This window comes from Phalangium opilio, unplaced genomic scaffold, assembly GCF_054372755.1.
Source record: "Phalangium opilio isolate 3A_F unplaced genomic scaffold, DU_Popi_V2 ptg000105l_1, whole genome shotgun sequence".
NCBI classification, from domain to species: domain Eukaryota; kingdom Metazoa; phylum Arthropoda; class Arachnida; order Opiliones; family Phalangiidae; genus Phalangium; species Phalangium opilio.
In genome coordinates this window covers 8258760-8281663 of record NW_028324207.1, presented here as the reverse complement: position 1 = coordinate 8281663, position 22904 = coordinate 8258760, and the positions used below count along the sequence as shown (strand labels likewise).

Sequence of the window (22904 nt, the reverse complement as noted above, 5' to 3'; positions counted from 1 at the left end):
GTTTAGAGGACGTGATGTCACGTGATCAGAGAATACGATTGGTCAGTGTTGTGCAACTGGCTTTTGTTGCCTTGATTAAGTGCATCAACGCTGAGAAATATAGGCTTATTTTAGGGAGTATTAGTGTAAGCAGAAGTAAAATGAGACTAGAAGTGAAGGGCTCTAGCATTGGTAGTAGATCCTGGCACTAGTGAACAAATTTGAGGATTTTATGCCGCTTCCATCCCTGCGCCTACACTAGAGAAAAATTGGTCGAGTTCCAAAAACATTTCCTATCCCCTTCCCCTCAACCAAAAGCCGCGGAACACGGACGCCGATGCTTGAATCTAGTTCACCCGTCTACCGCCGCGAGCGTCTCCCGTTTTGGAGGGAAAATTTAGAAACCGCTACCAGGGGGCCAACCGTTGGTGTCTTATCAAGAATATTCACTTTCGCCAAGTGAAGAATTTAGTTAGCTTAGTACTTCTAGTCTCATCTCACTTCTGGTGTTAGCATATCTTCATAAAGTATGTTCTATAAGTTTGTCACTGGTTACTGATAGCTTGTCACGATGTGACGTAGGTGAAACGTCATAGATTGTCGTGGTGAGGCGCTGTCAAAGGCTTCATATAGACTAATTAGGAAGATGGACTGAAAAGTCGCATGTAGTCAATTCTCTCGTCCTTCTTGAACTAGCTCACAGTTTAATGACATTTGAAAATGAGTAGATATCCCCTCGGCCTTGCCCTTTATCCCTTTATCTACTCAGCATCCTCAAGCTCTTCATTTAAACAATGGCTTCGATAAAGTACTAAATTATCTTGCCCCCTCCATTTTGCAAAGGCTTAAGGTCGACGCTGACCAAAGATAGATTGTATGAGTGGAGGAGATGCTCTGAGCGCTATCAATTTTTTAAATGGCTGGGTGAACTGGCAGCTTTTAAAGATAAAACATCCTAAAAGCCCTTATGGTTTTGTGTTTTGAAGACAGGAAGGTTACAAAACTAATAACAAGAAAAAATAAAGTTTTTCTTTGAAAACTGCAATGGATTTTTATTGAATAAATAATATCAAAGGCTCCAGGAAGAATCAAGTGTGGTAGTCTCATACATGTGCACTGATTGCCATTGATCAGAATAACCTGGAAATATAATTGAATTTTAAAAAAGACCAAAACGAAAAAGGGCGGACAAAGGTCAAGTGAACGTAAATATAGGCCAGAATGGTCAGATACAAACTACGATAACTTCAATATAGGCCCCTACAAGTTCAGACAAAAATCTAATGAACCTAAAAAAGTTCAAAAGGTCAGACAATAGACCCAACGGTAAGAGAATTTCATTTAAGTAAGAAAAATGTCTTGAGCTTACAAAATTTTCAAGATTGATTGTTGCAGTGTTGTATTAACTGTTTTAAAACATAAGCAGAAGAGTTGATTTGTTGAAACAATATGCTTAATAATATAAACGGTATAAAACTTGGCCGATCTCAAAACTTTTGAGTGTAGCAGCTCCAATACGATCTCAAAAACAAAATACATGAACTAAAATTTCACGAATACAAAATCCTCCCCTATTTCGCCAATGATACGTAAATCCATTGACGATGGGATTTCAATTTAACCTAGTCCAACCTATCCAACCAAGCTTAACCTATTCTATATCCGCTAGAATTACCATGGAATTTTGATGGTCTGTCAGTGAGTTAGGAAAAACTGTACAATTTTGACTTGAGATAATTTGTAAGCTATATTAGGTCCAAAATTGGAATTTAGCGGAAGAGATGGGTATAGTAAGTATTCTAGGTAAGTTAAATTTCAGACATCTATCTCTACTCAAAACGAAGATACCAGGGGAATATAAGTGCTAAGAAGCTTCGAGAAAAGAGTGTTCGGAATGTTTTTGCCTAGTGCACAGAGTATTCAATTTGGCAGTAACAAAACAGTTTTATATTCTAGAAAAAACGTTAAGACTTGAAAAGATTATGATATTGGGTTGTTAAAAGGAGATTTCCTCCGCGGTCTAGCCCGGTTTCTCCATTCCATCAAAACTTGCAGAGGTTAACGGTAATAGTTAGTATAGGTCGCTGTAGGTTAGTTGTGGCATAGGGGCTAGCCATGCACCCCTCTATCCATAGTAAAGGGACCCACCTGTAAACAAGCCTATGGCTTAGTGTGGAAATCCCTTCTTAGACAAAGTTTAAATTATTATTATTATTATATCTTCACCATGTCCATGGTTAAGGTTGACTGACAAAATTGGAAACAGAAGCCCCGATAATTGGAAGTAAACATTCGTCCGGTGAGAATAGTTTAATTTTATATCATATTTTTGCTTGAAAACATTGGTAAACCCATGATCACTTGGGCCCTGGAAAATAACCTCCATCTGAAAAACGCACGTGGCTTGATCCTCCTAGATGTAAGGAACATAAAGCATTACGGGTGACTTATCCCTTAGTTTTTTTTTCCTCGGGTTGCCGAGAACCATTCGTAGAGGATTTAAGGGATCTTACTTCGCTGAAGTTCGCTCTTACTTTTTTTCTTGCCCCATTTCGTTCTGTCATCTAGGCCTCGGTCGATTTTGTTCTGTAGGTCTTTTTTTCTTGAAGACCTTTGCCTAGGGGTAGAAGGCAATGAAGTGATTCAGTGCACCAAATTCTTTCATATCTGATATATCGCTTCATTTACTCGATATAAGGTAGCTTTTGGGGTAATTTTAAAAAATGGTCTTTTGTAATGGCGTGTAAAAAATCGGAGCCCCATCTAAAATACCAGGTTGTTTTTACCTCTCAGAGTGACTTATGTCAGGGAGAGCTTCTCTTCCCGACGTGTCTGTCTGTCTGTATGTTGTTATACCACAGACGGGACCTCCCAGGTGTTCTATAATTCCTATAAAATCCTATATTTTTAAAACTGCCCTATAAAATCCTATATTTTTAAAACTGCCCTATAAAATCCTATATTTTTAAAACTGTCCTATAAAATCCTATATTTTTAAAACTATCCTACAAAATCCTATATTTTTAAAACTGTCCTATAAAATCCTATATTTTTAAAACTGTCCTATAAAATCCTATATTTTTAAAACTGTCCTATAAAATCCTATATTTTTAAGCCTGTCCTATAAAATCCTATATATTTGGCAAAACTCGTCAAAAATCCTATAAATTTGAAATATTCTTGAATTTTAAGCGACGCATGGGTTAGACCACTACTCAAGTCCCAAAAATATTATTAAATGGGGATGGTATCCTTAATATCGTTGCCTAAAGAGTTAAAAATGCCTGGTATATTATGTTTCTGAGAACCGAATATTCTATGCTTATTACCATTGTTAGCTTTGCGTGTGGGCAGCTTTTGCTAGATCATAAAAGACGAGAAAGAGTTTTTTTCGCAGTACTAGTTCTTTAAAAAAAATAATATTTTAGTGTCCTATATAATACAATAATTTTGGAAAAACGTCCTATAAAATCCTATATTTTCATGAAAAAATATCGATAATTCCTATAAATATTTTCGAGATTCGACTCGGGACCCTGTCCAGGAGAACGTGTCCGCAGTTTGTACATTGGAGCAAAAGTGTTCCTAATTTCAGCACCGTATTCACAGTTCACAGAACTTCAAAAAAAAAATATTTCACTACGTTAGCTATTCGAACCCAAACTTCTAAAGTCAAGAGAGCACGACGACGCCCAACAATACTCAAACTGGCTAGAACATATTAATTAAGGATAACGTGGTCTGAGCAAGAAACATCAGGAAGGACCAAGATGGTACCAAGAATCAACCGGGCGTCTTAGTGATATCATGAGTGAATAATATGTTAGCTCCCTATAAGTTACTCAGGCTCCATAGGCGTAATGTATCCAGCTATTTCTTCTAATTTCGCCCGCGCGGGAAAAAATCCGAATGTTGCGCTCTCTCTTGTCGACAAAAAAATCCCGCTCGTACGGCTTCTCAACCTCGAGTCGCCGGCTGCTTTTTCACCAAGGGAGTGTTGTTTTAGTCGTGAATGTTTATGTTTTAACAATTTAACATTAAATCATGGCGTTTGTGTCAGTACTGAGACAAAAAAATGCAGGAACTCAATGCAATTTACCGATATTGATCAAGAATGCTAAAGATAAGAGTTGTTATTGTGACTGGAAACCAGAAAATTATACAACTGAGCTAAATCCAATTCACTGATCTCTTCACTGTTTTCTTAACCGAGGCTACTGAGCGAAATATTCGGCTGCTTAAATAGCTCCGATATCATTGGCTAGCTTCCACTACACGCGCTTCCGGGGAAAAACCGGAAAGAATAGTAAATAAGATTTTCGTTCACGTGGCGGCCGCAGAGCGTCGCATATAATTGGGAAGCCGGCGGCGCGGGAGAAAACGCTGGAGTATAAAAATGAATTGCCTGAGTAACTTATAGGGAGCTAACATATTATTAACTCATGGTGATATCTATCTCTACAACAGACTGACCCATATGGCATATTAACCAGACAATGCAAAGGTTTCATTTCAAATACTTCACGTTTTAAATACGACTCGAGGTAATGGAAAGTAATCCCAATAATGAAATAGGTCCACCGTCTGCCTTTTGTCTCTGTCCACTTACGTTATTCAGGATCGACGTTAGTCATACACTGTCTACAGTGTGGTCATTATAAAACAGCAAGTGGACGTCATACCAAAATTACTTTAGCCGCAACTTTTAAAATTGATAGTTCTCAAAACGTACGATATAGACGAATTCAGAAATTATAAATAGATAATCCAACACAAAGGGGCGAGACCGCCATTGGGTAATCTCCCTCACGCCAAAGAAGCAACTCCAGACAAAGCCTGAGTCCAATATACGTGGGGGCTAACCAACTCGCACTGCCCCTGGCCGAGCTTCTTGGCGAGAGGAAGAATACCCCAATGGTGGGCTCGCCCCTGTGTGCTTGTTTCTCTTTTTTAACTTCCGAATTTTTCTATTATATTAAAGGGTTATTACTCTAATTTTAATAATCAATTTATAAATAATTTTAAGTCGTCGATAAAACCGCAATGCCAAACACGTACTCTCTCAAAAGTAATTAACGTAATTATAAAATTTTTGGAATGGAATTGTGGTCGAAAAGCCGAGATAAATAAATTTTTGAAGTTAATTACCAGTAAAATAAGTTATTTCAATGGAAAACGGTAATTTAACGGACGTTGTTTTTTCTTAAGCATGCCTTTAAGTTTCAATTAAAAAGAAAAATTAATATCTGATCCTTCAGTCACGTGAAAACCTCAGTCTTATCAATACTTTTTAGGTCTTGATTCTAATCAAGACATTTTTGATTAATATCCTTCAGATTCAATCTGAGAATGTAACATAAAATTAATGCTCTGTCCTCACACGTGATCTTTCGACAAAAATGGAATTTTCATTATAAATTATTTTGGACAAATGAAATTTTGGTACTTTTTCAAATAATTTATGTTTTATAATCACGTCTTTACACTGAAAAATTTAAATAACTAGTACTTCAAAGTATCGATCAGTTTAGACTGAGCTCAACCACCGATCTGCGATGAAATTTATCAAAAGGTTTTATTTTACCACCGATCTGCGATGAAATTTATCAAAAGGTTTTATTTTACTTTATTTCAATCAATCGGCGATTGCGTTTTATCAGACGGAGGTTTTATATATATTTATATAACCCAATGATTTCAACGAAAAAAATGGTTTAATCTGTTCTACGAATACACAGGGGAAAATGTATAGTTCATAAAAGTACGAAAGAGATTTTATCAGCGAACGTTTGATATTCTGTTATTCAGCATAGGAGATTCGTAGTGTAAACACATGTGTTATACAAGGTCTAACTGTAGAGACTAGTTTTTTACATTTTTTCATCATAATATTCATAACTTTGCAACGGAAAACATGTAGAGGATTAGTTAGGCTTCAGAAGATCTCACACCGTGACTACGGCCTGTTAACCCAACCAGCTGTTTAAAATAAATTTATTTTAGCAGAGATTTCTACGATACTTTTAAATGGATGCATTTATATTGGATAAATTTTGCAAATCTCAATTTTGGGTATGTTACTCGTTTATACTTTATCAGCTCTGTGACAGTCACATTTTATTTATGTTTAAGAGTTTTTTCTGAATTATGGAATATGCTTTTGTTTTCAAAAGGACGCCAATTTAACTTGGTATACAGAAGATCCTGATTTCACTCCTTGTTTCCAAAAGACTGTCTTAGTTTGGGTTCCTTGCGCAATATTGTGGCTGTTTATTCCACTAGAAGTGGCGCTAATTGCCAAGTCGGAATGGAAAAGCGTACCTTGTTCTTATTTAGGAATTACGAAAAGTGTAAGTACTTTGATAATTTATTAGCAACTTGGTACGACACCAAATACATGCGGTGTATGCTGTTTTCATTCTTGGCACTGTTTATGTGTCCCGTCGGAATTTGCTTTTATAATGAAAGATCGTAAGCTCACAAACTCTTCTAAACAGTGGTTTTTCGGTATTTTAGTGATAGAGGACATCACACTTGGTAACTGATCAAAAGTATCCATGGCCGTCTTTTCCTAACTGTCATAGTTTCTTAAGTTTTCGTGGTCGAAGTTTTACATTACTTAGTATACTGTTATAGGTTATACCACGGTTTTCTTTAGCAAAAGAGATAATAATAGTTAAACCATCGTTGATTATATAGTTGTTTGGGTTGATTCCAGGCCCAATACACAATTTTTTCAGTATGTGGATCTTTTCATCGAATATAAACCCTTTGAATATTAATTAAAAGGATTACTGTGAACAAAAACAAGCAAAATTAAAGATAAAGTAACAAATTGGAATGACTGAAGTTGCAGATAATGAAATGTTTCGGTTTAAAGAATCAATTATTTGAAAAAATGCAAATCTTATTTTTTAATTGATATTCCTTATAGCCAAAACATTTTATCATTAATATTTTAGTTATTTACGTGTAAGGACAGAGTCATATTTCATTTTGATATTATCAGTGTTACCATGAAAAATGTTAGAATAAATATCCGCAATTTTTAAGGAGGATAGAGCCTAGAGGTTATTTTAAAAAATAAAAGGAAACGTAGTTTCAAAGGAACTAATTTAAACAAAAGGATGAAACTTCATCTAACATCATGATTTTCTTCTTAAACGCTGATGTACTACGGTGCTTTCGTTCTACGCCTGAACGTAAACGAACCTGTTTCCATCTTTTTGTCTCGGGGATTCAAAATTATTTATAAATGAATCATTCATATTTCGATAAAAGAGATTATTTAAAAAACCTTTGAATACTATCGTGTGTTTTCAGAACTATCTATTTACAAGGTTAATTTGTGGTTATACTATTTTTTGGTATGGCATTGGCATTAGGGACACACTGAAAAAAGTGTAGAGAAAACTTCAACCACGAAACACAACGGGCTGTGTATTTTCATTTCCACTGTTCAGCTCTAAATGTAAACGATGTCGCATGTGTTTGTGATATTAATGCTTTGACACGAACCCTTTCGAAAATATTGCAAAATATTTTGAGAAACTGCAATTTTGGTGAGAAAAGTAAGATAAGTATTTATTTTAACTGAAAAATTTCAATATCTGGGACTTAAGCCATTCCATTTTGATTCACTAGTGTTTCTCCACTAAAACAATATTTAAATACATCTCTTCCTTCAGTCAGAAATCACTACAAATTACTGTTCTTAAGCGTTCCACGCTAAAAAAGGAGTTTATATGGGCTTTAAAAAATAGGAACCAACTAGGCTAATTTCTTTAAGATAATTTTATTATTTTTACAACGATTTCCCAGGAAGTGTTTCATGAGAGAGAGAGAAAGAGTGAACCAGAAAAGCCCGTTGTTAATAGAATAATCATTCTTCGCTATCAAAAAATAATTATAACTTATCTGCTCTGTATTTTCAGCTTATGGTTTTGCTACTAACCGCAATAAGCGTGTTAGAATTCGGAAAAGAAATTCACCAAGGGAATTTTCAAGTTGTTGACAATTTGGCGGTTGTCCTTCAATTCGGGACCTACGTAAATGAATTTGCTTTATTTCGAGCTCCATTTGATTTAGTAAATTAATCGTGCTTGTTTCAGATCCTGGCATTATTTCTCATTATTTTCGGCAGAGGGGGTGGCGTAGTGTTGTCGGGAATTTTGACATTGTTTTGGTTTCTTTTAACACTATCGAAAACGATAACATTAAGATCAAGAATCTCGAAATACTATTTTCAAGTTAGTGAAGGTTTTAATTCGCATTATAAATATAAAAATATTATGGCGATGCAAAAAAACGGTATATATTTCAGAACGACAAAGATGATTATTTTGGGTTGCTAATTGAGTCTGTGAATTACCCTTTAGTAGTAGTTACCCTCGTTTTACATACACTGACTGACAACCCTAGGCGCCATGGAAAATATAGCTACGCGATGCGAGACGAATTCGTAATACTCTAAACATCCTCATGTCCAAAACTGTTTACTAAGAACTAATTATTTTTGACTACTCCCACTTTGTTTCCGAACTTTAGCACTCAGTAAGTCGAACACGTGAACTTATATTTATATTAAAAATCTTTATCAAAATAATGAATGATTATTGTAAAATTTTTAGAAATCAAAGGAAGTTGACGCATCGTTTTGTTCACGCGTGACACACTCGTGGCTTACTGGGTATACGTTCTTTCTCATAGAATGAAGAAGTCACTAGAGGCATTTTGATTATATTTGTTGCTATCATTCTAACTAGCAAGTTTTTCTTTTCCATTTTATTAACCAAATTGTAGCGCCCTGTGGAAGGGCTGGAAGAAAAACTTGGAGCCATTGGACGTCTTTGACTTGAATCACTCAGAACAAGCTCAGTCCGTCTCGAACATTTTCGAAAAACACTGGAAACTCGAACCAAAGACAAATAGCGAACTCGATGAAATGGATTTGAAGTGCTTTTTGAAAAAACGAACTGAAGCAAGAAGTCAATGCAAGTCCATTGCTTGGTCTTTATTAAGGACAATTTGGCCTTGCCTGACTGCTGGAGTTGTCTTGCAAGTTTTGTCCGATATAGTCTCCTTTGCTCCTCCTCTTCTGATAGGGTAATTAATTAAACTTACCTTTTCTAATATTTAAGAAGGTGCTATAAACTTACCTTTTCTAATATATAAGAAGGTGCTAAAACTTTGTAAGTGATTATTTATAAGAACTCAAAACTTTTAAAGTTATATTGAAATAAAACAAGATGGTCGGGCCAGAGATTTACACTTTTGTGCTCTCTCTAGTGGCAGGAACTAGCATTACTTTGTTAAAAGAAAGCCCAGACTTTATTTACCATTAATTAATTTTGTAATTAAATAATTTTATAAGCGATATATAAGTATTTCACCTTAAACGAGCACCTTAAGTTATGAATTTTTTATTAACACCTTAAGCGGATAATCCTAATAGTATCCATTATAAGGTCTTTGGTGGATCGTCTCCTACCTCATTTCTTTATGTTAGCGCCTAAGAGAAATACACAAACAAAATGCAAGAGAGATTTTTATATCCCTACATCACTAAAAGTTACGAGCGGCTTGAGAGAGATCAGAGCATTCTAGAAGAGGTGACCTGACTCTCTTGGGAGGAATTTGTCCAGGTTTGGTTGAGACAGATTATTGGCGGCTGGGGGACAGACTAGTCCTTCATAGTCTCATTCAGACATATAAACTTAATGGTAGACTATCAATTTCTGTTAACTTGAATTAATGAGAGGCTTACCCTACGTTGCCACTTACTCGGCGATAAAAGGCGCCTTTTTAGTACCAACAAAGGTACTGAAGCTCAAGCTTCGATTCAAAGTTAGGTCTTACTCGGCGATAGAAGGAGCCTTTTTAGTAATAACAAAGGTACTGAAGCTCAAGTTTCGATTCAAAGTTATGGTCAGAGCTTACGTTTAATAACTCAGTTTCTATATCCTTATCGTCCAATACCTTACAAGCGATTATGTAATTCATGATTACATTCCGCAATTTTAAAGTAATTATTTTAAGTTATTAGTTTAGATACGTAATACTTTAGATTCACCAATAGATGGGGCCAAAATAAAAACCAAACTAAAGATATTTTTCCCTTAAAGAGTCAAATTAACACTCGTGGTTCCTGCAGGTTGGTTATCTATACAATCTGTATCGTAGTCTTCGTAGAGAAAGTTTCAGTCACTTAAGCGAGTTTCATTTACTACGAATATTCTTTAAAACTCATTGAAATAGAAGTTGAACTTACAAGCAATGCTGCGATGGAGTTTATTTTTGGACTAAGTAAATAAGTTTCCTTACTTATGTTTTCAGGTCCATTATTGATTACTTTACGAGCGACGATCCTTATTGGAAAGGGATTTTCTACGCTTGTCTTTATGGTCTGGCTTGTGTTGGGCAATCTCTATTGCAAGAAGGCAGCGCCATTTTCCATACAAAACTAGGTTTCAGACTTAAATCAGCCACCATGCACGTTCTTTATAAAAAAGTAAGAAAATTAATGTTACAAATGCTATGGTAGTTCATTAACGCGATTCGTCAAAGCAGACATTTCGCATGAGGAGTAGCGATCGGCGTGACCTGACAATGGGCGAGTTACTGAACACGATGTACGTCGACACTAACAGATTCCAAGTTCTGTCACCGCAACTGAGTCTCTTGTGGTCGGTGCCCGTTCAAATAATTCTCTGCTTCGCCTTCATGTATCAAGAACTGGGTTATTCAGCCTTTGCAGGCATCGTATCTATTGTAGTGTTTGTTCCACTGTCCTATTTGAGCACCAAGAAATACAAAGAATTGCAGGTAAATGCTGTGCTCTTCGAAAACCGCTTGAATCAATTTGGATTTTGGAATAGTTGCTTAATATTTTCCGCGGTCTAACCCGGTTTCTCCTTTCCATTAAATTTGATGAGGTTAACGGTAATAGTTAGTATAGGGTGGTGTCGGTTAGCTATGGCATAGGGGCTAGCTACCACCCTTTCTATGCATTGTAAACGGACCCACCTGTAAATAATCTTACCAAAGAGGAGAGAAAGAGGGAGAGAGAATCAGTATAGGCAGCCGTGATCCATGCTTGGTGAAAACGGTGGTAAATCTACGGTACACTGCGGTGCTAGTGTGCTGCTTTCTCGCGCACAATTGAGGTAGGGGATGACAGAGATAAGGCGAGGAGGTCAATCCCCCCATGTGCAAAGGATGTGCGCCCTAAAACTAAACGAACCGATAATATTTTTTACTACCCCCCTATTTTCCCATTTTTCGGCGGATTTTATAAAGCGCGTTTCTATCTCCCTCTCTTACCAGTGTTCCTGGAGACCTAAAAAACGTTAAAAAAATTACAGCTCGCCTGACATTGAGGGCCAATACACATTTATGCTGGAATTAACTGTACTTTTTCTCTTATCTCGTTTATTAGATTGAGCTAATGAATCTAAAGGACAAGAGAATGAAAATGTTGAGCGAAATCTTGAACGGAATCCGAGTCTTGAAATTATGCGCCTGGGAAAGATCATTCCAAAGAATCATTCTTGAAATACGTAACAAAGAAATCTCTATCTTGAAGAAACAATCAATCTTCCAAGGAATAAATCTTTTTATATCTAATGTCACACCGGCTTTGGTACGAACTTTTAAAATTAACATAAGTTTATCAGAATCTGAGAGCACGGTGCTTCCTTGTCCGGTAATCCCTAGACATAGTCAATACACACCAAAATGGGCATAAAAAATCCCCCATGTTACGGAACGTTTCCCTCTAAATTGTAAAAAAAAATCCTTTCGAAACTAAGTACAGAACAAAATATCTTCTAAACTGCGGACTACAAAAACAAGTCCGACAAATAAGAATATTCAAGTTATAAATATGGTTCTTGTTCCTAATATGACAAAGACCTATGCTCTACTTTCAAGATACCAGGTTTTTGATATAATTGAACCAAAGTTTATATTTTCAAAATCCATTGAAAAATCACGAAAACTCAGTTTCGATATATCAATAATTTTGTCTTGTTGAGCTTGTTTTCCTGTTTGATGACATCACTATGACGTGAGGAAAAAAGCGCGGGAACCCTATACGCGTTTCGAGCTTCTCGCCAGTCTAAACTCTGGGTCTGATAGCGGAGAGAGTGGCACCATCTAACGTGAAAAATATATCTGTGACATCAGCCTACGGGAACCGTTTTAGCCTTTCATAAAAAGAGGATTTCAAATAATTTCATATGAAGCATTTTCAAATGCATATTGCGGCCAAATAACCAGAAATGGGACAATAAAAGCTTGATATTTTTGAGTTCACAGAAATTAATTCTATCTTTTGTTATATAAATCAGAGGTTTTTCAAACGAAGCTTCTCATTCCCTTTAAAATCAAGGGTCGACTATTTAACTCATGAGGGCTTGTTCCCTCTTCTACTTTCATATTTATTTGAAAGGCCAATAGATTTTTTTCCAAAATATTTAGATTAGTTCACCGTGTTTCGCCATTTATGTTTTAATTGACGACGACAATGTTCTCACCATGAGGAAAGCTTTCGTGTCCTGGCACTTGGTACGATTATTGATGGTTTCTATGATTACTTTTCCGGACTTAATGAACACGTTAGTTTTGGTAAGCCTGCGGTCACCAGAAAATTGAACGGAGGGTCAAAGGTTTTTTTTTGCTTGAAACGGAAGAATTCCTTGATGACCCTCCCTTTTATTAAGGAATCTCCAAATGACACCGATGAAATAAGTGATTTTTTCGCAGACGAACGTTTCGGTGAGAAGAATTGCAAACTTGTTAAATCGTGGGGAATCTAAGGATTATGTTAAACTAATACCTAGCAACGCAAAAAATGGTAAGTCAACAGAAAATACGAATCTCATTGCTTCACGCAATGTCTTTAACACATCCAACGGACGGTGTCACTCAAAACAAGTTGGGAAACAAAAATTGTAGAGAGGAGAACCATTTACGTACTTACATAATTGAATTTGAAACTATTGCTATTTATTGATAAGATACTGTGGGCCTATGAACACTATCCTCTCGTAAAACATCAACACTGTTTTCAGTTATCCAGCATATGATTGCTAACGTTTCTCCAAATTAAAGATAACCTAGCCTTTGTCTAGCAGCACCAAAAAAATATAAAACCAAAAATATGCACCAAAATATAGCTATTGCCCAAACAGACCTATAACTACGGCTATCTGATTGTGGTCATGATTCTTGATTCTGTTAAAGGACCTTATATAACAAGCAGGAAGTATGAACTAAAGAGTAGAAGCTGTATTCTTATTAGGATATATGAAATGTTTTCGCTTATAATATGCTTTGCATCTCGACAGTTCGACTAATAAGTTTAAGTGTGTCGCACTTAAGCTTGTTGCTTTCAGAGGAGAAACTTCATTTGTAATTTATCCTAAATAAACGTCTCTCCTCAGTTTTTATTAACTTTTAGTGGCAACCGTTATATTTTATGCTTGGTTTAAGTGACTCGCCGGGCACACAAATCTAAACCCCAACCATGAGCAATAGAGAAGGCAACTAATAAAGATTGATGTCTATGAAGGATAGACAAAGGCCTGATAATGGTGGTGTTTGAAGCCAAACAAGTGCAGATTAGTGTCTAAGTGGGATAGATGATAACTAATAGATGAAAGATTTGGCAGATGTAGGAATAATGGTTAAATAATGATTTGCACTAAGAGATGTGAAAGTCGTGAGCCTTGAGCCCGATGGGAGGGAAATGTGAACTTCTGTAAAATTAGAGCGCTAATCTAGGGCATTGGGTATGAAGATTTAAGACCGTCCAGTAGTTATCACGTTTAGCTTTTTTTAAAGCAGGTCAAACGGAATTCTAATTTCAAACTACGAAAATTTTCCTCTACTAGTCACATTGGATGTAATATACAGTATATTAATTAATCTGTATGACAATTTCAGCAATTGTCATTGAGAAGGGAACATTTCGTTGGAACCTGAAAGAACTGACAGCGGCGCCTCTTAAGGACATCAATTTAAATGTGGCCCGTGGATCCTTGGTGGCCGTGGTGGGTCCGGTGGGTTGTGGCAAGTCTTCACTCTTATCCGCTTTGGTTTCCGAGATGGAGAAGGTGGAGGGAGAGGTGAAAGTGGCTGGAAGAGTCGGATACGTCACTCAACAACCCTGGATTCAGAACACCTCACTCAGACAGAATATACTCTTCGTCGACGACATGGACCAGGAACGATACAACAACGTCATACGTGCATGCGCCCTTGAACCAGATCTCAACCAGCTACCCGCTGGTGACGAGACAGAGATCGGAGAGAGAGTATGTATCAATTAAAGTATTATGTGGAAAACCACTTTATATAAAATATAAGTATCATCAGAAGGGAATAAGAGAGAAGGGAGACATTAGAGCCTGCTTTGGTAACGAGAGTCCGACCAACCTCAAGAAAACCGCGAAAACTTTGCGCAAGTACACAGCTTTTAACCAATTTACTGCAAAAATAGTTCTTTAACTTCTCCGCGGTATCAGGCGGCCTATTTGTCTGTTAGATTTTCATTCTCCAAAGGCTTAGGGCTGTCCATGTTTCGTTCTTGTGTAATTATAACCTCAAGTATGTATTTTATTGAAACTAATTGTTATTTTTAATATTAATTCAGAATAATTAGTTTTCATCTATTTATTACCTTCAAATTATCTGATTTTGGAATGTTCTCAATTCCCGTGCATCTAAATTAATTGCACAGCTTGATTTCGTTTATCAACATGAAATTCGGCCATTTTTATCTCCTTCAATGTAAACAAAACTACTTTTTATTCGTCAACCGAGACGTCACCCTCTTATGTGACGTCACAGCTAAGACAGAAGTTAGATAGCCAATCAGTGAAGGGTAGTTGATTGGAGGTTACTAAGACTGTTGTTACGAGTGTAAAGCATTATGGAGATATAAAGTGTGTCCCTTCTCTCTTATTCCCTTCTGGTATCATTAGTTCTCAATTTCGAGCTAGAATGTGGCCATACCTATTGAAGGATAAGATAGGGAGAAAAACAGCTGTGATAAGCCCAGGACTGGATTTAGAGGTGTGGAGGCCCTTGAGCAACAAAGGAATGAAGTTTCCTAATTGGGGGAGTATAGTACTGTCCCATTTTGTTATGGGGGCTCCTGGGCTGTAGCTCCGGTTGCCTTCCCCTACTTTTGTAGTTCTAAGGACATGTTTTACAATAACGGTGGACCTTCTAATAACATTATGGATGAAAAATGGAAGATGAGGAATAGATGGTAATCTTGTCTGTCCATCTGACAAGTGGGATTGAACAGTATCCTATTAAAATTTTAGGATCGATTGTCACGTGATTACAATTCACCAGGTTGTTAACAATACATCAACCCAATCTCCCACTGGGGAAGTTTTCCATCAAAAGCCTGGTAGAGCTGGTCATGTCTTTTCTTATTAAATGATATTACAAAAGGTACTATACTCAAATTCAAGGGCAGTAAAATGTGAAATATTATAAGAAACAAGCGTAGTGGTTCCACAATTTGAAAGTGAACATTAGTGTTATGGATCGCTTAGCAAATATTTGTGCTTCCAAAGATCATGAATTAATCCTTATACAAAGAAACATTGCACAAAGAAAACGGTCCTCGTTAGGTCTATTACTGAGGATCCAGTTTTCAGAAGGGCCAATGGCCGCATTCAATTAACATATGTAAATTAAAGTACAATATTATTAAATATAGGGTATAAATTTGAGTGGTGGTCAAAAGCAAAGGGTCAACGTAGCCAGAGCAATTTATCGCCATGACGATGTCTATCTTCTGGATGACCCATTGGGAGCTGTTGACTCACATGTAGCCAAACATCTGTTCAACGAAGTCATTGGACACAAAGGATTACTTAGAAACAAAGTAATTTACTATAATCTAAGAGCATAGCTTAACTGTATTTCGAAGACTAAGTAAAAACCTAATCAAAAATCGTAAATTTTGTTAAATAAACCGCGAACGACTCGTAAGCGTCATTTTATAGGACACATGCTTGCTTATGCCTAAATCGCAAATTGATATTCAATCTTACAGACGAGAGTTTTGGTGACGCACAACTTGAGCTTCATACGAGAAGTGGACGAGATCTTCTTCATGAACAACGGGCGAATCATCGAAAAGGGAACGTATGAGGAAATCATGAGTCGTCCGGGAATGGCCAGGGATTATTTTGCGCAACACATGAACGATACTAATAGTGCAGAAGCATCGTGAGTAAACGGGGCTATGTCTGAAGACAGTATATATTATGACCGTGAACAAAATTAACATAGTTCAACATCGACAAAAAATGTTCATTGATACTTAAAATCATAAGATATGTTCCATAGGTTTTTTCACTGATCACTAAGAACTTGACATGAAGTGACGTAGGTGAATCATCATAGATTCTCGTAAAGCGACGCCTGGTGAGGCGCTGTCAAAGGCTTGACACAGACCAAATAGGAAGACGGACTGCAGAACCCAATATAGTCAATTCTCGCGCAGTTCTCTAGCTAGCTCCCAGTAAGTCTCTAGCATTACAAAGTATAGGAAGTGTCATCCTTATGGAACATATCTTATAAACTTATATCGATAGGAATTGTTAGTGTGCAAAGAGAACTACTGCCACATAGCGTGTACTGCCAGCAGACATAGCACTCAGTTTTTTTTTCAAATGAATTATTCCCATCAAGTTGTACAAGCCTTGCTAAGTTTTGCATTTTGGTAATGGAAATTTTGTAGAAATTTGAATACTGAAATTGACGGATTTCATCTTGAACGCAAAGGAAGAGTCTTGGACGAAGATGAGGCGAAACTCATGACGAAAGAGACACTCATGAAAGGATATGTATGTACTGTTCTATGCTACTTCAGAAGTTCAGAACTGACACTATCTGCTATTTGTTTTTGGCAATTTCAGATATCTTTATCAGCGTATAAACAATATTTTAAAGCCTATGGAATAATATGGTGTGTAATTTTTCTATTAACACAAGCCGGTGTTACGTGCCTATTTTATTCATCGGTGTACTGGCTATCGCTGTGGTGCGCGGACACCAAGGAAGATGTAAGAGCCAACCCAGACTTAAAGACAACACGCATAGCGGTCCTAGTTGCCCTCGGTGTAATCTACGCAATGATGGGATTTACGAGCGTAATCATCAACTTATTAAGTGGTCTACGAGCATCAAACGTTTTACACGAAAAAATGCTTGACAGCGTATTTCATTCTCCGATGTCCTTCTTCGACACGACGCCCGTTGGAAGGATACTCAATCGTTTCTCCCAGGACATTTACGCCCTTGACCAGCAGTTACCTCCATTTATGAGATACACCGTTGCGGGATTGATATATTTAGTACTCTTCACATTGGCAAATGAAATGTTTATACCGTTATTCATAGTTCCCTGCATTGGTGTTGCAGTTGGATACATATTGATTCAGGTAGGAACATGATATCTGTCTTCTGTTTCGAGAAACTAGTTAAATTTCAATTTATCCTTACAGCACTATTTTTAGGGATTTCATAAGTATATTTCGATTATATTGTCCCTGGATGAAAACACTTTTCTCGCCTTTAAGTTAGTTGAACTCCAAATTATAGTTGAACGTTCTCAAACTAGACCCGAGTGTATTTTTAGGTATGTTCACACTTAAATGGGAATCGGTTCAGAACCGGTTTGTTCAATTGTTTTGAAACCCTCTGCATAACCTGTCAGCCTCGGCACTGCCTTCTCTAATACTAAGCCTTGCGATAGGAATAAAAGGGGGGTGGCAGTTAGGATTTCACAAATGGCACTAGATGTCGCTTTTCTGAGGTTTTAAACTGGCGGCAAATTCAAAACTATGGGAAATTGTTAGCAACGACGAAGTGTAATCTGCTAAGTTCGTCTCGAAAAAGAAAGCAAAAAACCGGTCAATAAACCGGTTCATGATGCTGAATGGTTTCCAAGTTCGAAAAATACTAGTTTAAAATTTGTGTATGTTTTGACACGTGTCAATGGCGTCTGCGTGGAAATTTCAACCCATCACAGCCCTTAAGTTTTTCCCAAAAACTGCCACTGACAATACCTTAAGTTTGATTTGGATTGCCCAATGAGCGAGCTTAGGACAGGTAGGAGGAGATTTCTTTGGCAGCTGAATTCGGACACAGACATTATCTACAACATTTTAAATATCCACTTCTCTAGTTTAGCAGACGATGTGCCCTGGTCAATGGTCATGGACCAGGTTATTTAGTCCAGTTTAAAAAATCCTTATTTCCCTTCCTGGTCCGCCATAAGCGAAAGACGTGAAGTCATGCGAGACTGCGCAGTACCAATTTACTTTCGTCATCGCGAAAATTCGCCTCAGAAAAGAGCCATCTAACGGTTACTAAGCGCAAATTCAAAATGTCACATAAAAAATGCTTCTGTTGTACATTTCAAGGCCTAGTATTACAGAAGGCAGTGGCCTCGGTTTAGATTTTAAAGCGGTTTCAGGTGGAAATACCCTTAATATAGCGAGCGCAGAATGGTGCATAGCGTCATTTGCGCATGGTGGTTTCCATGGAAAGTTAGAATGAATTATATTCGTGTGAAGAGTACTTAGCTTCTCAGTCGAAGCTGAAGCGGAGTAATATTGTCAGGATATGGGAGCTAAGGTAAGACCATGAAAACCCTGCGAACCGGACTAGATCTCCTAGTTAATTGGCCACCCATGTCGTTGGGGTAAAAATGGACCCTCGCACGTGCATTCGGGATACTCACTTCGGCGACAGTTGAGGGATAAGTCTACTGGTGTCCAGCCCCTACTAGTTAATCCAAGTTCTCCGCTCTCAGATAGAGAAATAGGACCATAGGCCCCTGTCCGAGTGATCCTTTTGCCAAGAGATCGTCCCCACAACCCTGAGTCCCTGACTCAAGGTCCCGGCGACCCCTTGTTAGTAGACCGAGTAAATAATATTTTAACGTACCTACCGAACGTCGTAGTCTATACTGACGCGACAATAAAGTAAAATGTTACATTTTCTTTGGCGAAACATAAAGATATCAAAATGCCTTAATTTCACAGCGTTTCGTGATGGTGAGCAATCGTCAATTGAAGCGAATAGCTAGCTTGAGAAATTCCTTCTTATTTTCGTACTTGGGTGGATCAGTGGCAGGGACCACTATCATCAGGGCATGCCACGCCAGAGAGAGCTTTGAAGGACACTTCATGAAACTGATCGACGATTGCACTGCCGCTAATTACATGATGAATATGGCACAAAGGTATGTCCGTCTGAATAGATGTTACGGTATTTCATAGATTTTACTGTTGCAAATTAACCGAACACTTTCTAATTGCAACATTAAAGTATCGTCTCCATGGCAGCGTTTTTCGGTTGGCGCGCAGGATTTGCACAAAATTACGTTTTTGTTAAATTTTGGAGAAACAAATGAACTGGCCGGGACGAGCTGAGCAAAGCGGGTTTTGCAAATGCAATTCCAATTCATGTGTTTTAAACTAAACCTTGCTTGCTAACCAGACGGCTTAATCAACTTTGCCACTGAAAAGCGATTAGTGGAGTTCTTTAACAGAATAATTTCTCTAGTAAATAAAACGTGTTTCCCATTTCAGGTGGTTGTCGGTACGCTACAATCTATTGGGCAATATCTTGATGTTTTGCACCGCACTTTTCATTACTTCGAGCAAAGGCTCTCTTTCATCCGAGTTTTTAGGAATGATATTGGCTAATACCGACATGGTGAGTTCCATCAGAAATACATAATACTATTGATTGGGAATTTAGTGAATGGCATTTCTATCGACTGGGAATTTAGCGAATGGCATTTCTATCGACTGGGAATTTTAGCGAATGGAATTTCTGTCGATTGGGAATTCTAGCTAAAGAGATTTGTGTCGATTGGGAATTCTAGCTAAAGAGATTTGTGTCGATTGGGAATTCTAGCGAAAGAGATTTCTGTCGATTGGCAATTCTAGCGAAAGAGATTTTTGTCGATTGGGAATTCTAGCGAAAGGGATTTCTGTCGATTGGGAATTCTAGCGAATGGGATTTCTGTCGATTGGGAATTCTAGCGAATGGGATTTCTATCGATTGGGAATTCTAGCGAATGGGATTTCTATCGATTGGGAATTCCAGCGAATGGGATTTCTGTCGATTGGGAATTCTAGCCAATGGGATTTCTATCGATTGGGAATTCCAGCGAATGGGATTTCTGTCGATTGGGAATTCTAGCCAATGGGATTTTTCTCGAATTTAAATTAGCGAAAGGGATTTTTTTTTTCAATTACTAATTCTAGAGAATGGGATTTCTATTGAGATTTGCCAAACTTTTAGGATGTCTTTTCTTCTGCCACGTGTTTCTGTATTATCGTTCAACGCTAAAATTGGGATTTAGTGAAAGGGATTTCTTTCAATTAGTAATTCTAGAGAATGGGATTTCTATCCAATGGGTTTCTGATAAATGGTTGTATATCGTCTCGGTATAAAGCATTGCTCTCAGGAACTCCCTGTATAATAAACCGCTGGTTAATGGTAGAGGTGGTGATTAAAGTAGGCCATGTATTCTATTTACGGTGTAACAGTATTATATATTTTGTTAACGCAGCTTCTACAAATGTTCAAATTGTCTATCGCTGCCACTACTGGTTTAGAAACAAATATAATCTCAATAGAAAGAATTGACGAGTACTGCCACTTAGAGTCCGAGGCAGAGTGGAAAAAACCAGAATTTCAGCCACCATCTGACTGGCCTCAACGAGGAGAAATAATATTCCGCGAATACAGCACAAGATATCGAGAAGGGTTGGACTTTGTCTTGAAGGACATAGATGTCAGGATCAAGGCCGGAGAGAAGGTGGGCGTGGTGGGGCGGACAGGCGCTGGAAAGTCGTCTCTGACGCTGGCACTCTTTCGACTGATCGAGGGGGTGCGCGGTCAGATCGTCATAGACGGTTTAGATGTAAAGGAATTGGGATTGTTGGATTTGAGATCAAGGCTGACCATCATCCCTCAAGAGCCCGTACTCTTTTCGGGAACTCTCAGACTGAACCTTGATCCCTTCGGGCAACAAGACGATCAGAGACTGTGGGTCGCTTTGGAACACTCGCATCTGAAGTCCTTCGTATCATCACTCGAGCAGGGATTGGATCACCCCGTGGCCGAAGGTGGACAGAATCTGAGTGTTGGGCAGCGTCAGTTGGTCTGCTTGGCTCGGGCATTGTTGAGGAACACAAAGATCCTCATCTTGGACGAAGCGACGGCCTCGGTTGACATGGATACCGACGATCTCATTCAAGAGACCATCAAGAAGGAATTTGCCGACTCCACAATCATCACCATAGCACACAGAATAAACACCATCCTGGACTACGACAAGTAAGTAAGCACTCTTACTTACAAAGTATAACCAAAAGTGGATGAGAGGAAAAGTATGAAAATGGCCAACGGTCGCGAGTCATCAGAGTTTCGCCGTAGTTGACCGTTTTATTGGCGTAACTATACTGGGCCTGTTCACTCCCTTAAAATAGGTCTTGTATTAATTCGCGGTTACCGTCGTCTGCTATTGTGTATGCTAGAACTTCCTCGATTTGTGTTTGTAGTCAGGACAGAGTATCTGGTAATGTTTTAAAAGGCACTTGAAGGTATAATATGGATTTAAGTAAGGTTATCAAAGCAATAGAAGAGCACATAAAACTATATACGTTTAAAACAAATCTCGGTAATTTAGCTATAGCGTGAGCAGATTGCGTCGTGATGCGCGTGATCGAGTGGGCTATGGTTAAACCAAGGAGCATAAATGTCTGAACTACTTTCAATCGCGAGTTTGCAAGTCCATCAGTCACTGGTAAACTAAATAGTTATTGGCGAAACTTTGATGTCCGCGTTTTTTAACACAGGCTTCATGGCCATTGTCATACTTTCCTTCTCATCCACATTTGGTATAACTTATCTTGGAAAGAGATTAACTGATTTATATTCTTTTAATTGTTCATAGGGTAATATTTCTCGATCAGGGCCGAATTGTGGAATACGAATCTCCACATGCTCTCTTGAAAAATGATAAATCAATGTTCTACGATTTGGCCAAAGACGCCAATATCATTTAAATTTAAATCACTTTTAATATAACCTTCGAAAGCAATGTTATATACAGACAGATGATTACTATTCTAACAATGAACCTGTATCAGTCTATACTTTTAGTATTATTATTATTATTGAATAGCTTAAAGTGCACGTCTAATAGTTCTAAACACATAAAACTATTCCCTGTTAAATAAAAATTTTTAACATAATTTTCAACAGGCCTCGAAAAGCAAGGCTCATAAATTGCACATTCGGTTGTGTTGTACAAATCTGTAAATGTAAATCGAAATTATTAAAAACTGTATTTTAATGAGGAAAATGGAATGACTGAAGTGCCCGATATTTATTTTTCAAGACGTCATTATGATCACCTATTGGAAAAAACTGACTTCTTTTCAAACGAAGAAAAAAGTATTTGTCGAAAGTTTTTTATGATGAAATTTGGCATTATTTTGAAAAACGTACCTGTGAAAATCGAGTATCCATTTTATATTAAAACATAAATAATACTTATTGAAAACTTTTCGCATTCTATATGTAGCATTTCCTCTTAGCTTTTGGCTATGTTATTGAGTACATTCATTTGGTGCTTACATTTATTTACATGAAGCTTACACTTCTTTTGTGAACCTCATGTTTCACTAATTAAATAAAATCCAATTATTCCAATGAGAATATTGAAATGAAATGATTTCAAGATTTCAGGAATTTGTGTAATATCATGAAATGTTTTAGTAACCAGTTCTGGGGGTTATATTACGTACTGTATTATTTACTATTCATCATCAAATCCACATAAACATAAATTAACAAATCTAACACCT

The 22904-nt window shown here is 37.4% G+C and overlaps 2 protein-coding genes across 4 annotated transcripts; both read left to right on the top strand.

Moving 5' to 3' along the window:
• Positions 1–888: 888 nt before the first annotated feature.
• LOC149629131 (multidrug resistance-associated protein 1-like) lies at positions 889–7865 on the top strand. Of its 2 annotated transcripts, XM_089851511.1 has the most exons (6): positions 889–1305; positions 1375–2278; positions 5986–6051; positions 6153–6329; positions 7365–7550; positions 7624–7865. In XM_089851511.1, the coding sequence occupies exons 3-5, from the start codon at positions 6007–6009 to the stop codon at positions 7446–7448; spliced, it is 306 nt and encodes a 101-aa protein (XP_089707637.1). In that variant the 5' UTR covers positions 889–1305; positions 1375–2278; positions 5986–6006; the 3' UTR covers positions 7449–7550; positions 7624–7865. The 2 variants fall into 2 exon arrangements, with proteins under 2 accessions (XP_089707637.1, XP_089707638.1); XM_089851512.1 differs by lacking the exons at positions 7365–7550; positions 7624–7865 and adding an exon at positions 6496–7358 and having other exon boundaries at positions 890–1305.
• A 578-nt stretch (positions 7866–8443) lies between these two features.
• On the top strand, positions 8444–22399 carry LOC149629130 (ATP-binding cassette sub-family C member 1-like). 2 transcript variants are annotated; one of them, XM_089851508.1, is made up of 17 exons: positions 8444–8532; positions 8610–8668; positions 8782–9084; positions 10315–10489; positions 10549–10803; positions 11417–11620; positions 12460–12606; positions 12745–12835; positions 13927–14297; positions 15719–15886; positions 16058–16233; positions 16748–16853; positions 16926–17450; positions 19059–19258; positions 19608–19734; positions 20600–21369; positions 21989–22399. In XM_089851508.1, exons 3-17 carry the CDS (start codon positions 8924–8926, stop codon positions 22098–22100), a joined length of 3588 nt encoding a protein of 1195 aa, XP_089707634.1. In that variant the 5' UTR covers positions 8444–8532; positions 8610–8668; positions 8782–8923; the 3' UTR covers positions 22101–22399. The 2 variants fall into 2 exon arrangements, with proteins under 2 accessions (XP_089707634.1, XP_089707636.1); XM_089851510.1 differs by having other exon boundaries at positions 20600–21373.
• Positions 22400–22904: the final 505 nt, after the last annotated feature.

Coding starts and splice junctions, on each gene's coding strand:
- LOC149629131 (XM_089851511.1), top strand. CDS start 6,007: ATGGATGCATTTATATTGGATAAATTTTGCAAATCTCAATTTTGG. Junction 6,052..6,152: donor TTTGCAAATCTCAATTTTGG/GTATGTTACTCG, acceptor TGTTTTCAAAAG/GACGCCAATTTAACTTGGTA. Junction 6,330..7,364: donor ATTTAGGAATTACGAAAAGT/GTAAGTACTTTG, acceptor CATTGGCATTAG/GGACACACTGAAAAAAGTGT.
- LOC149629130 (XM_089851508.1), top strand. CDS start 8,924: ATGGATTTGAAGTGCTTTTTGAAAAAACGAACTGAAGCAAGAAGTCAA. Junction 11,621..12,459: donor CTAATGTCACACCGGCTTTG/GTACGAACTTTT, acceptor CAAAATATTTAG/ATTAGTTCACCGTGTTTCGC. Junction 17,451..19,058: donor TTGGATACATATTGATTCAG/GTAGGAACATGA, acceptor TTAATTTCACAG/CGTTTCGTGATGGTGAGCAA.